This window comes from Cylas formicarius, unplaced genomic scaffold (genome assembly GCF_029955315.1).
Source record: "Cylas formicarius isolate icCylForm1 unplaced genomic scaffold, icCylForm1.1 PGA_scaffold_8__14_contigs__length_24414737, whole genome shotgun sequence".
Classification (NCBI taxonomy): Eukaryota; Metazoa; Arthropoda; class Insecta; order Coleoptera; family Brentidae; genus Cylas; species Cylas formicarius.
This window is the reverse complement of record NW_026844361.1, coordinates 21795244-21808777: the sequence shown is the minus strand read 5'-3', so window position 1 is coordinate 21808777 and position 13534 is coordinate 21795244. Positions and strand designations below refer to the sequence as shown.

Genomic DNA, 13534 nt, shown 5'->3' with positions numbered 1-13534 from the left:
ACTCAGCAGGCTGTCAAAAATATTGGTCACTTTTTTCCGTCTAATAAAAATAACGAGAGAGATACAACGCAAGGGTACCGAAAATTGGGCACACGTTTCTTTTTTACATAACGGGTTAAGATACCACACCGCCACCGACATCGACCTCCCATCACCAAGACCCACGGACATGTTTTTTTCTACGGGTAAAACTTACACTTGAACTTTTCCACTTGGTTCTCCAACAGTCTGACTCTCTCCCTGTAGGTCTTGTTCTCCAATATGATTTTCTGCAGCTCTTGTTGGGCTTCGGTTTTAAAATCGTTCGCCACGCGGACCGACGTGAGCAGATCGTTTTGGAACTTTTCCCATTCGTCGTTCTGAAATCAGGCAAGGGAGACTGATGTGAGCCTCAAAAAAAAAAAAAAAAAAACAAATAATTAAAAAACCGTCTACGGGGCGTAAATACGAATTTCGCTTGCCGATATATACGAAGGAGACTGATGTTACTCATGTTTGTTTAGTTACAAAAAGTCAGTATCAATAAAAATATTAATATATCAAACACCGTTATCAGATGCAGATAAAAATGAGATACTGCGGGAAAAATTCGGTTGTTTGCACAAGGATTGTTACAGTTGTAATGGGGACAATTTAAATCGATTCACTATCTCGAACTGGCAACTTTCTACTATCATTCTACAGGATGTTATGGGAATGAAATCATATTCTTTTTACAAATTTTCCAGATTCATTTTGTGAGGTTGTTTCACCGATTATTTTTTTTCAGGGCTTAAATGAAACTGCATTGTTATTTTGTACCTGCTTATATACTGAATGAGGGGGGGCGGAGCTAAAGGAGCGGAGCGCAAACATCGTCTCAATTGTCCTACCAAAAAAAATCTGAGACAGATCTTTACGTTTCACCATCATACCAGACAATTTTATTAACGATAGATTGCCCGTAGGATTAGTTTTTATAGTTCATATAACGTTAGGCGATACGCCAACAGAAACTACCTACTTCTCAATTTTATTTCCAAAACTTCCAAAAATACGGTTGCTACTCTCAATTCGACATTGTTTGAAAGATCTTTTTCATGTAAACCTTCTAAAAATCAATCAACAAATTACCAGTGGATTTTTTAAATGGCTTATCCTTAATGTCATTATTTTTTTTTATTTATTAATTATTATTTTTTGATAATCACAACGACTTTTTATGGGAATGTTCCTTGATTAAATAAATTGCTTGTATAAAAAGTTTACAAGCGTCCTTTGGGTGATATTTCGCCTAATATTCTATTTTGTATGAGTTTTTTTAATTTATCACGATTGTCACTAATCGGGGAACTTATTTCATTATTTTTGCGTCTCAAGGTGTACTAACGAAAACAAAACTTTTATTAAAATTAGAAAATTCACCCTCGCCATCTTTGGCAACGGACCACGCAGCATTGTAACTTTTAACAACCAATTATTAGGACTCGTATTACGAAAGAAACCCGGATATTTGGTTTTTTGGCGTCGTCTGCTGTTAATTTAGGCGGGACAATTGATGGATCATCTTGTAATAGAAGTACAATGTTATTCCGAAGCTATAAAAACGTACATACCTCCTCGGATCTCAACTTTTTCAACTCGTCGATTTCATTTTCCAAATTTAAACCGCGTCTCTCTGCCTCACTCAAATTCCTCTGCGTCTCTGACAGTACCGCCGAGAGTTGCCTCTTGTCTTCTAAATGACACTGACTCTGGACCTGGAATCCACAGAACAAATCTCTCTCTTTTTATTTGCCATAACCAATCATCTTCACGCACTATACATCAAATGTTATCGACGGTCGTGGACCCAGGTTGGTGTAATAATAATAATAATATTCGTGACGATGACGATTCCGTCGATAGCGATGACGATTACAATTAAGAAGACGACGAATGACGATGGCGCTGACGAAAACGATGACGATTATTGTGACGATGACGAAACAGTTACGAAGATGAAATCGATTACGATTATGATGACGATGACTAAAACGAAGATGACGACGACGACGATGACGAAAAAGGATTCCGAAGATGACCATTACAATAACGATTACGACTATGACCATGGCCATTACGAAGACGAAGAATGACGACGATGATCGTGACTGTAAGGGAACGATTATGATTAGGGTGATGAAAAACGATTCCGGTGGCTTCGGTGACGAAAACGCTTCCAGAACAAATCTCTCTCTTTTTATTTTCCATAACCAATCATCTTCACGCACTATACATCAAATGTTATCGACGGCCGTGGACCCAGGTTGGTGTAATAATAATAATAATCGTGACGATGACGATGACGAAGGCGATAATTGCAGTAACGAAAACGATTCCGTCGATAGCGATGACGATAACATTTAAGAAGACGATGAATGACGACAGCGCTGACGAAAACGATGACGATGACGAAACAATTACGATGATGACGATAACTTTGATGGAATCGATTACGATTATGATGACGATGACTAAAACGAAGATGACGACGACGACGATGACGAAAAAGGATTCCGAAGATGACCAGTACAATAACGATTACGACTCTGACCATGGCCATTACGAAGACGAAGAATGACGACGATGATCGTGACTGTAAGGGAACGATTATGTTTAGGGTGATGGAAAACGATTCCGATGGCTTCGGTGACGAAAACGCTTCCAGAACAAATCTCTCTCTTTTTATTTGCCATAACCAATCATCTTCACGCACTATACATCAAATGTTATCGACGGCCGTGGACCCAGGTTGGTGTAATAATAATAATAATCGTGACGATGACGATGACGAAGGCGATAATTGCAGTAACGAAAACGATTCCGTCGATAGCGATGACGATAACATTTAAGAAGACGATGAATGATGACAGCGCTGACGAAAACGATGACGATGACGAAACAATTACTATGATGACGATAACTTTGATGGAATCGATTACGATTATGATGGCGATGACTAAAACGAAGATGACGACGACGACGATGACGAAAACGATTCCGAAGACGACCATTACAATAACGATTACGACTATAACCATGACGACGATGATCGTGACTGTAAGGGAACGATTATGATTAGGGTGATGAAAAACGGTTCCGATGGCTTCGGTGACGAAAACGATTCCGATCATGAGTTTACACGTCATAACGGGTAGTGACACAACTGTCCGAAATGTTGTGTAAGTTAAAAATAAAGACAATGCAAGTTCAACATTGTCTTAAAAATCACAATGTAGGCTACACTTTATTTATACACATTTTCTTGTTATTATTATTAAATTACCTGCAACTCGTTAATCGCCTCCTGAAATTGCTGCAGCTGTTCAACCAAACTGTTCTTCTCGTGGGCCAACTTCTCGCATTTGTATTCCAAATCGGACCGTGTCGTTTTCGCGTTGTTCCTGGTAACCTAATCGAACGACGGGGCTCCAATTGAGAACTGAACCGCGATCATCAACCGCCACTCTCACCTTGCATTCTTCCTGCAATACCATCACTTGCTCCCTGAGCTTGTCGATTTCGTTCTTGCTTCGCGCCAGCTGCTCCTTCAGATAGGCCACCTCCGACTCCAGCTGGTCCTTCTCTTTCCTCGCGTTGTCCAGCAACTCGTCCAACTCGCTCTTGTCGCTCAATGCTCTATCTTGTTCCAGTTCGTTTATCTACGATTCATATAGGATTAGTGCCGTTCTTCGAGAAATACAAGATTGGGACGTTCAAGGTTCTGAATAGAACCAGATCACGAATCAACGCATCAGTTCGGAGGCTCCGCCTCTTCGAGCTGTGCAGAACCCAAGAGAAGAATGTGCGGCAACTACTTAGACCTGAAGATTTCTTGATGAGAATAGCAGTCCGACAAAATAGATTTCGATAGACGCGAATATTGACAACATAAATAACAAAAACATGTCGAAAAAAAATTCCTTCTTGGTTCAATATCTCTCTTGATCTCTCTGGGTACGTGGTTGAAATCATTGCAAACTGACTTTTGTTAGCAACAAGACGTTCATTTTCACGTGCATACCTTGGTCCTGGCGTTTTCGAGCAAATCGCTCAACCTATTAATCTCGATCAGCTTGCCCGAACATTGATCTTTCGCCCGGGTCAGCTCTTGGTCGAGTTGCTTGTGTTCGGCGTTCTTCGCGTCCAACGAACATTCCAGCGTTTTCACCCGCTCGGTTAGCTGCGCGATCGTGTCGCTTTTTTCAACCGTTACTGTATAAAAAAAAACCATTTCAACTCGTAACGGGCAAAATGTCGAGTATCCACTGATCAAATTTATGTCAAAAGAAAAAAGGCACGTTTAACACGTTCCTTTCCCAATTTTGTGGCTGGTTTTTAGTGTTCAAAATTTTATATAAAATAAATACCGGCTCTGGTTTCGTGCAGTTCCGTCTGTATTTGCCCCAGCTTCAAAAGCAAGGTCTCCCTCTCCTCTTGGGTCGTTTGCAGCATCTCGACCAGTTTTTGTTCCCTCTCGGCTACCGATTCGAAGTGATCGACGCCCATCTCTTCGGATCGGTCTCTGAAAGCGAACGGAGAAGCGTCGTAGCGGGAAAAAAAATGCTTCCGAAAAATACCTATAAATAAGCTGTTTCAGGTTCTCCACCTCTTGTCGCGAATCGTTCAGTCTTTCCGTCTGCCGACACAAACTGTCGAACATTAGGCTTTTCTCCTCGTTCAGTCTCTCGTTTTCCTGCTGCAACTCGGTGAGTTGCCGTTGCAGATCGGTCAACTCCTGCAGCGTCGCCTGCAGCTCCTCGTTGGTGCTGCGTGGGTGATTTTTATTTTAGAATGGACGACATGGAAACGAGTGTCTAGCAACTTTATATTAGGTCTAGCTGCATAACACATATGATGGATTAGAGAAAAATGACTGTTTGACACTGACAATGATCGAGGATATAAGTCCGAAAATTAAACGCGGATTGGATGAATTTATAGAAAACACAAGGGACTGAAAGCGAATATAAAAGAGTCAACAGAGATAAATAAAAAATTGCCTAGCACAAAATAAAATTAATGGAATACAGTGAAAATGGAGCAGGGACTTCTAGAAAATTTTAAAAATTCAAAGAATGCAAAACAAACGGTTTAACAAAAGATATGCGATGTTGATTTAATCAGTCAATGAAGCCAATGTGCCACTTTTTATCTCGTGGTTGATGAAACAACTGTAGGAGATATATTGCACATACATTGAATGGAGTCTTAGGGAAAACCAGTGACTCCGTTTAAGGTAGATTGGAAAAAAACTAACAATTTAAGCGTAACTGCACCCTATATTTATTATTTAAAAATATTTTATTCTAACCAATTTCATGTTACTTGTTTTGCTCATAATATCGATCAATTTCGATTGGTAAATGATTGAATTAATCAAGTAAAAAAAAAAGTAATTGTAAAAGCACCATCACGTGTTTGTTACGGAAAACTCGCAGAACTAACGTAAAAACAATTTTAAAAAAGACGGTGCAAACCTGTAGTGAGTTTCTTGCATCTGATTGATCTTGTCTTGGAGACAAGCGACGGACACCTCGCTGATATTGCCGCTGGAATGCTTATCCCAGTCCGGAGTGGTGCACGCGCTTGCGCCTCCTCCATTATCATCTAGCAACTAAGCAACATATCCGCGAGGTTAACCACCATGGACAGTATTTCTTAAATCAGTAAGATTTCGTATAATTAAAGCCGATTTGCGTCACTATTTCGCGAAACCGTCGAAAGATGGAGACATGGTACTAGGGTGACGACGCAAAAAATCAACAACAGAGTACTCACGTTGGTAGCTATTGAAGCCGGGGCACTGCTGTGGTGTCTGTGAGATTCGTAGAGCAATTGCTGTTTCTCGTTGTCACTAAGCGGCGAATGAGTCACGTCCCTAAGTCGATTCCTCAAAGCCGTATTCTCCTCGGCCAGTTTTTCCATTTTCGTACTACTTTCCTCCCGGAAAGACTGCAATATTTTTCAATTTCAATTAAGTGCCAGATATACAAAAATTTGCAACGTCAGGTGTACCGCAGGGTTCCAATTTTGGTTCTACGCTTTTTCTGTGGTTTATTTAATAATTTGGTCGCCTCGGACTATGATTCGAAAATGCTTATATAGTTAAAAATTACGTTGACTGTCTTCATGACCGGACTATAAAAAATAAATTACATTTCAATAGTGATAAGTGTTTCGCGCTTAGCTTTAGTAGAAATAAAAAACAAGTAAAATGTGAGGGATTTTAATTTAACATGTCTTAAAACATTGCACTGTGCGGCCCTTTTCTTCTTCATAATTTCAAAAAATAGTTTGTCAATCCCAAATGCAAAATAATTTACTATAAAATACATATTATTAAAAAATGATAGGTAACACTCTACAGTTAAAAAAATTGTCAATTGATAGTCAGTACCAACACTAAATACAAGTTTAACATTAATAAGGTTCAAAATAAGTTTCTAAGCATAGAAATACCCATCCCTCCCCGTCTTCTCAGTCAATTAAATAATTTTTAAAAAATGTGCGCACATACTTTTGACGTTTTGAAATTAATTTAATTAAGTTTTTTACTACATAAATTGGCCCGCGCACTTCGATGGTTGTAGCAATAAAAGTATAATTATATCACGAGTTACGTGCCAGGAGTTTGAGGTTTTCCTTCTGTAGTACGTTCAGTTGGCCCCTCTGCTCGCCCAACTGCAACGCCAGTGACGTCTTCTCGTCGGCCATGTCTTTCAGTTGCCTACGCAACTGATGCAGTTCGATCTCTTGTAACGAATCCGAAGAATTGGAGTTGCCCTGCCGACTGGAATCGACAGGCGGGACCCCGACGGACGGTGTAGGATCTAATTTGTTGTTGTTGATTTTGTGAATGCCTGGGAACAATTCCGTAACGGAGGCGTTCAAAACTATCGGATTTTGATAACTTTATTTCGTTTGGAATATTGGAAAAATTAAAATAGGTATAGGACGTACTTAATAAAAGTTGTAGGATTTTGCAGAAAATATAACAATATGTATGGTGTGCCATTTAAGAAAATCGATAGTTTTCAATTAAAAACGAAATGAAATATATTCGTTGCGTACGATAATATCAAATACGAACGATTTACTAACGAGAAACTAGAAAAATTAAAATATTGGAAAACCCATTCGGTTTAGGCATTAATAAGAAAAGACGAAGAATTTAAAAAGGAATTCACAACAAAATCCCAACAATCTTTATAACTTTTGTAACGAGATAATGATCATTTGTTGACTCGCCCCGTCCAAATGGTTTTGAGAAACGCTACGAGCCATTGGGGCGGTTAACGTTTTAAATTTGGCTAGATGTAACGTGCACGTAGGTTGTGCGTAAGTGAAAAATCGACAAAAACACACGTTTACCTTTTCTACCGTCGTTGCGCCCCTTTCCATCGTTACTGGCCTTATCTATTCGTTCCTTGGAGCCACTCTTTTTGGGTTTGGGCAGTTTGACGGCGCCTTGCTGCTGCTGCTGCTGCTGCACTTCCAACGAATCCAAATTGGTCACGGACGAGGTCCTGGACAGATTATCGGGATGGTTTTGGCCATCTTTGTTCTGTCCTCTGCGAAAAATCGCCTTGATTGATTTCATGGTTTCGACAAGCGAGCGACCGTTCGTTAAGAGTCAGTTACAGTTTCAGCCGGTTATCGTCCATTTCTTCACTCACTAACTTTACAGCGATCGGTTCGAATTTATCAGTATAGAATTTGTTGGAAGAGGTGTTCGCCGTTGACAGCTCTCGATTAGGCAAACAATCGATTCAATCGAAATAAACGCGTATTAAATGAGGACAAAGCTAGCATTTAGTTTCTATAGAACAAAAGGAAGCTAGGTAGCAATATGAAAAACTTAAATGTTTTACGAGCATAACGTCAAAGTACGGGCAACAGAATAATAATTAGCACTCTTTCTAACAAAACCAAGCGACTTTGAGAAGGCAAGCACTTTTGAGAACAAAGACAACAAAGATGAATTTTAATTATTATAATTCCTGCAATCCTGCAAAGTTCTTCATCATTTCATACCTCCCGAGGGGTAAATCTGCGAAGTCTTCGTTCTATGTGAAACCCGTGAAATCTTGGTGAAATAAAAACGTGTTTGCTCGAAGCGAAAAAAAAAATAAGAAACAGAATTTTGAAAAAAATTAAAAATATAATTTTTATGTCCATTTTAAATATTTACGGAATCATTTATTAATGTATTTGTCTATTTCATAACCAATTTAATTATTTTTATTTTAAAACTGCCACCGAGACTACTCACGGTAAAAAAAAATCGGTAAAATTCGTAAAAATTATTCGAAGATCCGTGAAATCTGAAATGTGTAAAATCAGGTGTATCAAGGGGATGTGACTTGGTTCTCGATACTTCCTACAAAATTATCCATGTCTATGCAAGTTTCCTCACAAATATTTATTTTTGATTTTGCTTATCTCTTTCTTAATCATATACCCGAAGTCTTAAGTATATTATACTCATTCTCCATAATTGATTTCGATCCTATTCTGGTTTAAGGTGTTTTAAAGTTGAAGGAGTTAATGTTACGTGATTTACCTATTTAGTTATCATTTAATCCTCTTTTTTTTTATATTTCCATTCCATATTTCCACAGTAACAGTAAGTCTATTGTCTTACGCGCAACACCGATAATCATCGTGATTTTAGTCGCTAATTAAATGAAAAAGAACTAGACTGGGCTCCATGGACAGCCTTCGAAAAACTTAAAAAAATATATAGGATATCGAGTTCCGCATCGGCCATAAATGGATTCTAAACTATTTCGTTCCTAAATAAATAACATTTTTCCCATCGAGCTTGTCATTGTTAAGGTTTAGCCGGGTTGCGGTATATATATTATTAATTTTATGGAAATATCCGCATAAATAAGTAATAACTAATACACGTTATGTTAAAACCGGACGCTTACAGCTTACCTTAAATGGACTCGATGCGAATGCGAATAACGATCCGCAACACTCGTAAAAGGATCTTCAGGGATAAAAATTTCATTATTAATATCAAATAAATATGAAACATTATTTTTTAGCCATATTTGTAGCACGGCATACTTGGTTAGTTGGTTTTTGGCACAATGTGTATACAGTGTGTCCAAGATAAGGATGCAGAGCATGGGGATCTCGGAAACTATAAGAGATACAGTGTCGGTTCAATTAGACAAAAGTTGCGCATTTTGATACCGAACAAGATCCCGTTTTACGAATTTGAAAATTCCAAGCCGTTCCGGAAATATCCGAGAAAAACCGAAATATTGCGATTTCGTTTTTATTATTTTTTAAAGCTATTTGAAAAGATATGAAAAAACGGAAAACACTTTTCCATTGGCACTTTTTAATCTCTCCAAATTGACGTTAAAAAATTTTCATTACAGCGTTTCGATTCCATGGAACCACCATCAACTTTGATTTTTCTTATGGGACGGAAAAAAAGTACACACAGTATTAGGTTGTGCTTTTCATTGCGAATTCAACGATGTACGATACAATACGGTTACTTATGTTTTTATCCAGAAAAATGGCTTTTTAATACATTTCTAGTATTTTATTGTAGTAGGCCATGAGATCCGAACGATGAAAGGCAAAAGAAAATGGTTGACAAGTTCGAGTTAATGTGTTTATTTATTTACTAACTCTAACTGTTCATTTAACATAACAACTAAATCCAACAAGTTAATGAAAAACAAATTCTATAACAAATGTTCGAATAAATGACCTCCATTTTCTAGGCATAAGTACGCCCGTCTCACGGTAGACTCCAAAACACGACTTAACATTTCAGGAGTAATTTTATTAAACGCTGCTCGTACTGATTGACGTAATTGGTCCTCGTTGTCAAAACATTCTTTGAATACCTCATTTTTTATGTAGCCCCATAAGAAAAAGTCCAAGGGAGTTAAGTCCGGGGACCTTGGAGGCCAAGGTGTTTCACTGTAAGTCCCAATGTATTTCCCATCAAACCGTTCAGTTAAATATTGGCGAACTTCTCTGGAGTTATGGGCTGGGGCACCATCTTGTTGGAACCAGCAGCCTTGCACAGCGCCTAGCGGTAAATCATCTAAGGCATCTTCTAAATCGTGCCTCAAGATGTCAAGGTACCGCTCGGAAGTTAAGGAATTATTATAGAAAATAGGGCCTATAATCTTGCTACCAAAAATCCCACACCAAATATTAAACCCAAAGCGAACTTGATGTCTGGATAGTCTATTAACACGTGGATTTTGTTGCGACCAATAGTGTGTATTGCGCCTGTTATAAATACCGTTATTGGTCACCATACTTTCATCAGACCAAATCACTTTATATGGAAAATTAAAACTCTCATCACACATCCTGGTATACCACTCACAAAAATGTCTACGTCGTTCGTCGTCACCCGGTTTTAATCCTTGACATATTCTGAATTTGTAAGGCTTAAATTCATTTTTCCTTAAAATAAACTGAGCTGTAGATTTAGCTACCCCATTCTGGTCTTCAATTTCTCTGGTAGAAGTTTGTGGATTTTCGATAACAGATTGTAGAACAATGTATTGGTTTTCTTCATTGGAAGGTTTTTGTCGGGATAATGCAGGCTTCTTAAATGATCCATATTCTTTCAGATTAAATAACAAACGCCGAAAAATACTCTTGTCAGGTTGTCTCCGCTCTGGGTATTTGTTAGAATACATACGCTCGGCTTCCACACAATTTCTTTGGCATCAGGTGTAGCAAGACAGCATATCACATTTTTCTTCGTTTGTAAAATTACCTCCCTCCATTGTAGAACAAAATAAATTAGAAAAAGACAACAACAATAAAAATACAAAAACAATAACTAAAGGAATAAACTTATGATCGACTGATAACAAAGACAAATAACATTAATGTGTCATTGAAATTGACTGGATGTCATTTTGTCATGGCCTACTCCATTTAAATGCTGAAATGTATTAAAAAGCCATTTTTCTGGATAAAAACATAAGTAACCGTATTGTATCGTACATCGTTGAATTCGCAATGAAAAGCACAACCTAATACTGTGTGTACTTTTTTCCCGTCCCATAAGAAAAATCAAAGTTGATGGTGGTTCCATGGAATCGAAACGCTGTAATGAAAATTTGTTAACGTCAAAGTGCCAATGGAAAAGTGTTTTCCGTTTTTTCATATCCTTTCAAATAGCTTTAAAAAATAATAAAAACGAAATCGCAATATTTCGGTTTTTCTCGGATATTTCCGGAACGGCTTGGAATTTTCAAATTCGTAAAACGGGATCTTGTTCGGTATCAAAATGCGCAACTTTTGTCTAATTTAACCGACACTGTATCTCTTATAGTTGCCGAGATCCCCATGCTGTGCATCCTTATCTTGGACACACTGTATATAACAAACTACCGTTTTATCTTAAACGATTAAGATTTTCGCAGTGTAACTTTTTAGAAAATTTAATTTGTTTATTCTTTAAAGACACTTATTTAATGAAAAATTCTCACAAATCGCAACAAAATATCACGACTTCAAAAACTATTTACTTTTTATTCAGTAAAAGGTTGTATTGAAACGAGGTGTGTTTTTTTTATGAGAATTGTAATAACAATAAGAAGGGACAGAAAGTCTGCGAAATGTAACGGTATAGGACTAGGATTACAGAGGAAAAAAGTTTTATTGGTAATATTTCGAACTCTTTAAACATGTCGCCATTTAAATAAATAATTTGTCATTAGTTAGCCATTCTGTAAGTAAATCAACCCCAAATATACAACAAAGGCTTCCAGTAGAAGAAATCGATGGATATATTCAAACCAATTTGAATACTAAATTTAATGTTACTTTTTTTTGTTTTTTTTTTCATTTTACATTTATTATAGTAGCAAAACGAAAAACATATGGGTACGATCGGTAAACGCGCTTAAATCGCCAGAAAAGTTTTGTAAAATCCCGATTGGTTGTTTTTCATTTGCAAGATTGAAATCTATTTATTACAATACGAGCTAATTTTTAATTACGATAAAAGCTATTATTGCCCGCAAGCGAATTGAATTGAATTTACCCGTGAAATCATGGGAAAATTTGGTGTATGTAATATAAAATTATTAGGTCCAATTGCGTCCCTAACGTCCCCGACTATTTCTGTGAAACCTAGGAAGACCCAATTTAATAACTATCTTTCAAATTTTGTGAAATTCGTGAAATGGTCAATCCACGACGTACCCGTGAAATCTAACACTGAAGCGAACACGCATAGTAGGCCCACCTGGACGTACCATCGTAGGCCCTGACCGCTGTGTCAGTATTGACGCGAGTGTCAGTCAGCAACGAATTGATACCGAGATTTTACCGCGTATAACCGTTTAAATTCTGTTTGTTCCTCTAAGTAAGCGAGTGTATCAAAATCCATTAAATCTTTGCGACATCCCATGGCGTCCACGAAGTTGGAAATTAAACAGGTGTGTCCCCTGACTACTCGCAAGCTGGCGAGCGTTAAATATCAACGCGTTCGACGCTCGAAGCAGAGAAAATAGCAATACGCCCCCTTTTACGATAGAAAATGCCGGTCGCAATTTTTATTATTGAAAGAATGTGGCCTAAGTATACCTACCAGCATATTCTACGTCCGAAATATGCCCAAAAAGTCAACTCACAAAAATTAGTTAAAAAGTTACGTCCCCAACCAAAATTTTAAAATCACCCTGTAAATAAAAAAACGTTTTCAGGTCGATTCCTTAAGTTGTTTTTTTTTTTTTAAACAAAGTCTATAGGACATTACAAAAATCCTCTAACTTTGTGGAAAATCAAGTTAAACAGGACCGTGGACAAAGATTTGAAGGGCAAGGGTTATAAAGTTCGGAGTAAAATGAGCAAAAAGGTGAGTGGAGTGACAGTCGGATTGTGACTTGCGCGCAAAGATAAACGCGGCCCCGAAGATCGCCAAAGAGAAAGTACAGGAAGGAAAAAATGAAAAAGGATGATTTTATGTCGCCCACGACAGCGGATCGTAAAAAATTGAGTTAGTGTCGACTGTAGAACTGTAGACCCTGTTTTATTTTTTAAAGCTGTATGTTGTATTGTAAATGGTGGACTTTTTATATAATATTTATTACAAGTTATCTATTTTCGTGTTATACTTACTTCTATATGTTTAAATTTACTTTTTCGCAGAATAATTAATATCTGTGTGTGTGTGTGTGTGTGTACGTGGCATCTTATATTTATGCACTAAGCTCGTCTTGTATGAAAATTAACGTGTGTGAAAATTATATCTACAAAAATACGCTTACGACTTTTTTTGAAAAAGGGTATTTTCATTAAAAAATAAAAAACAATCAATTTTTTTTATCGATTTTTTTCTACTTCGGTAAGTTTTTTGTGTCATTTGATTGATTGTTTAACTCATTTGGTTAGCAACTCTTAATTTTCTGTCGACGCCAAAATTACAATTGAATCCGAATACGCAAAAAAAAAACAGAGAAAATATCTTTATTTTACGCATTATTAGATTAATTTGTTTAAT

At 37.4% G+C, this 13534-nt stretch overlaps 1 protein-coding gene across 1 annotated transcript in view; it reads right to left on the bottom strand.

The window, feature by feature from the left end:
• Positions 1–13534, bottom strand: part of LOC132705865 (uncharacterized) — a 29393-nt gene that overhangs the window by 7616 nt on the left and 8243 nt on the right. The window contains exons 5-15 of the mRNA XM_060676802.1: positions 7396–7595; positions 6638–6884; positions 5803–5959; positions 5502–5638; positions 4602–4790; positions 4392–4546; positions 4046–4236; positions 3495–3683; positions 3308–3433; positions 1596–1739; positions 197–359 (exon numbers count right to left, since the gene is read on the bottom strand). Coding sequence (XP_060532785.1) covers positions 197–359; positions 1596–1739; positions 3308–3433; positions 3495–3683; positions 4046–4236; positions 4392–4546; positions 4602–4790; positions 5502–5638; positions 5803–5959; positions 6638–6884; positions 7396–7595 — 1898 coding nt within the window. The remainder of the gene's footprint in view (positions 1–196; positions 360–1595; positions 1740–3307; positions 3434–3494; positions 3684–4045; positions 4237–4391; positions 4547–4601; positions 4791–5501; positions 5639–5802; positions 5960–6637; positions 6885–7395; positions 7596–13534) is intronic.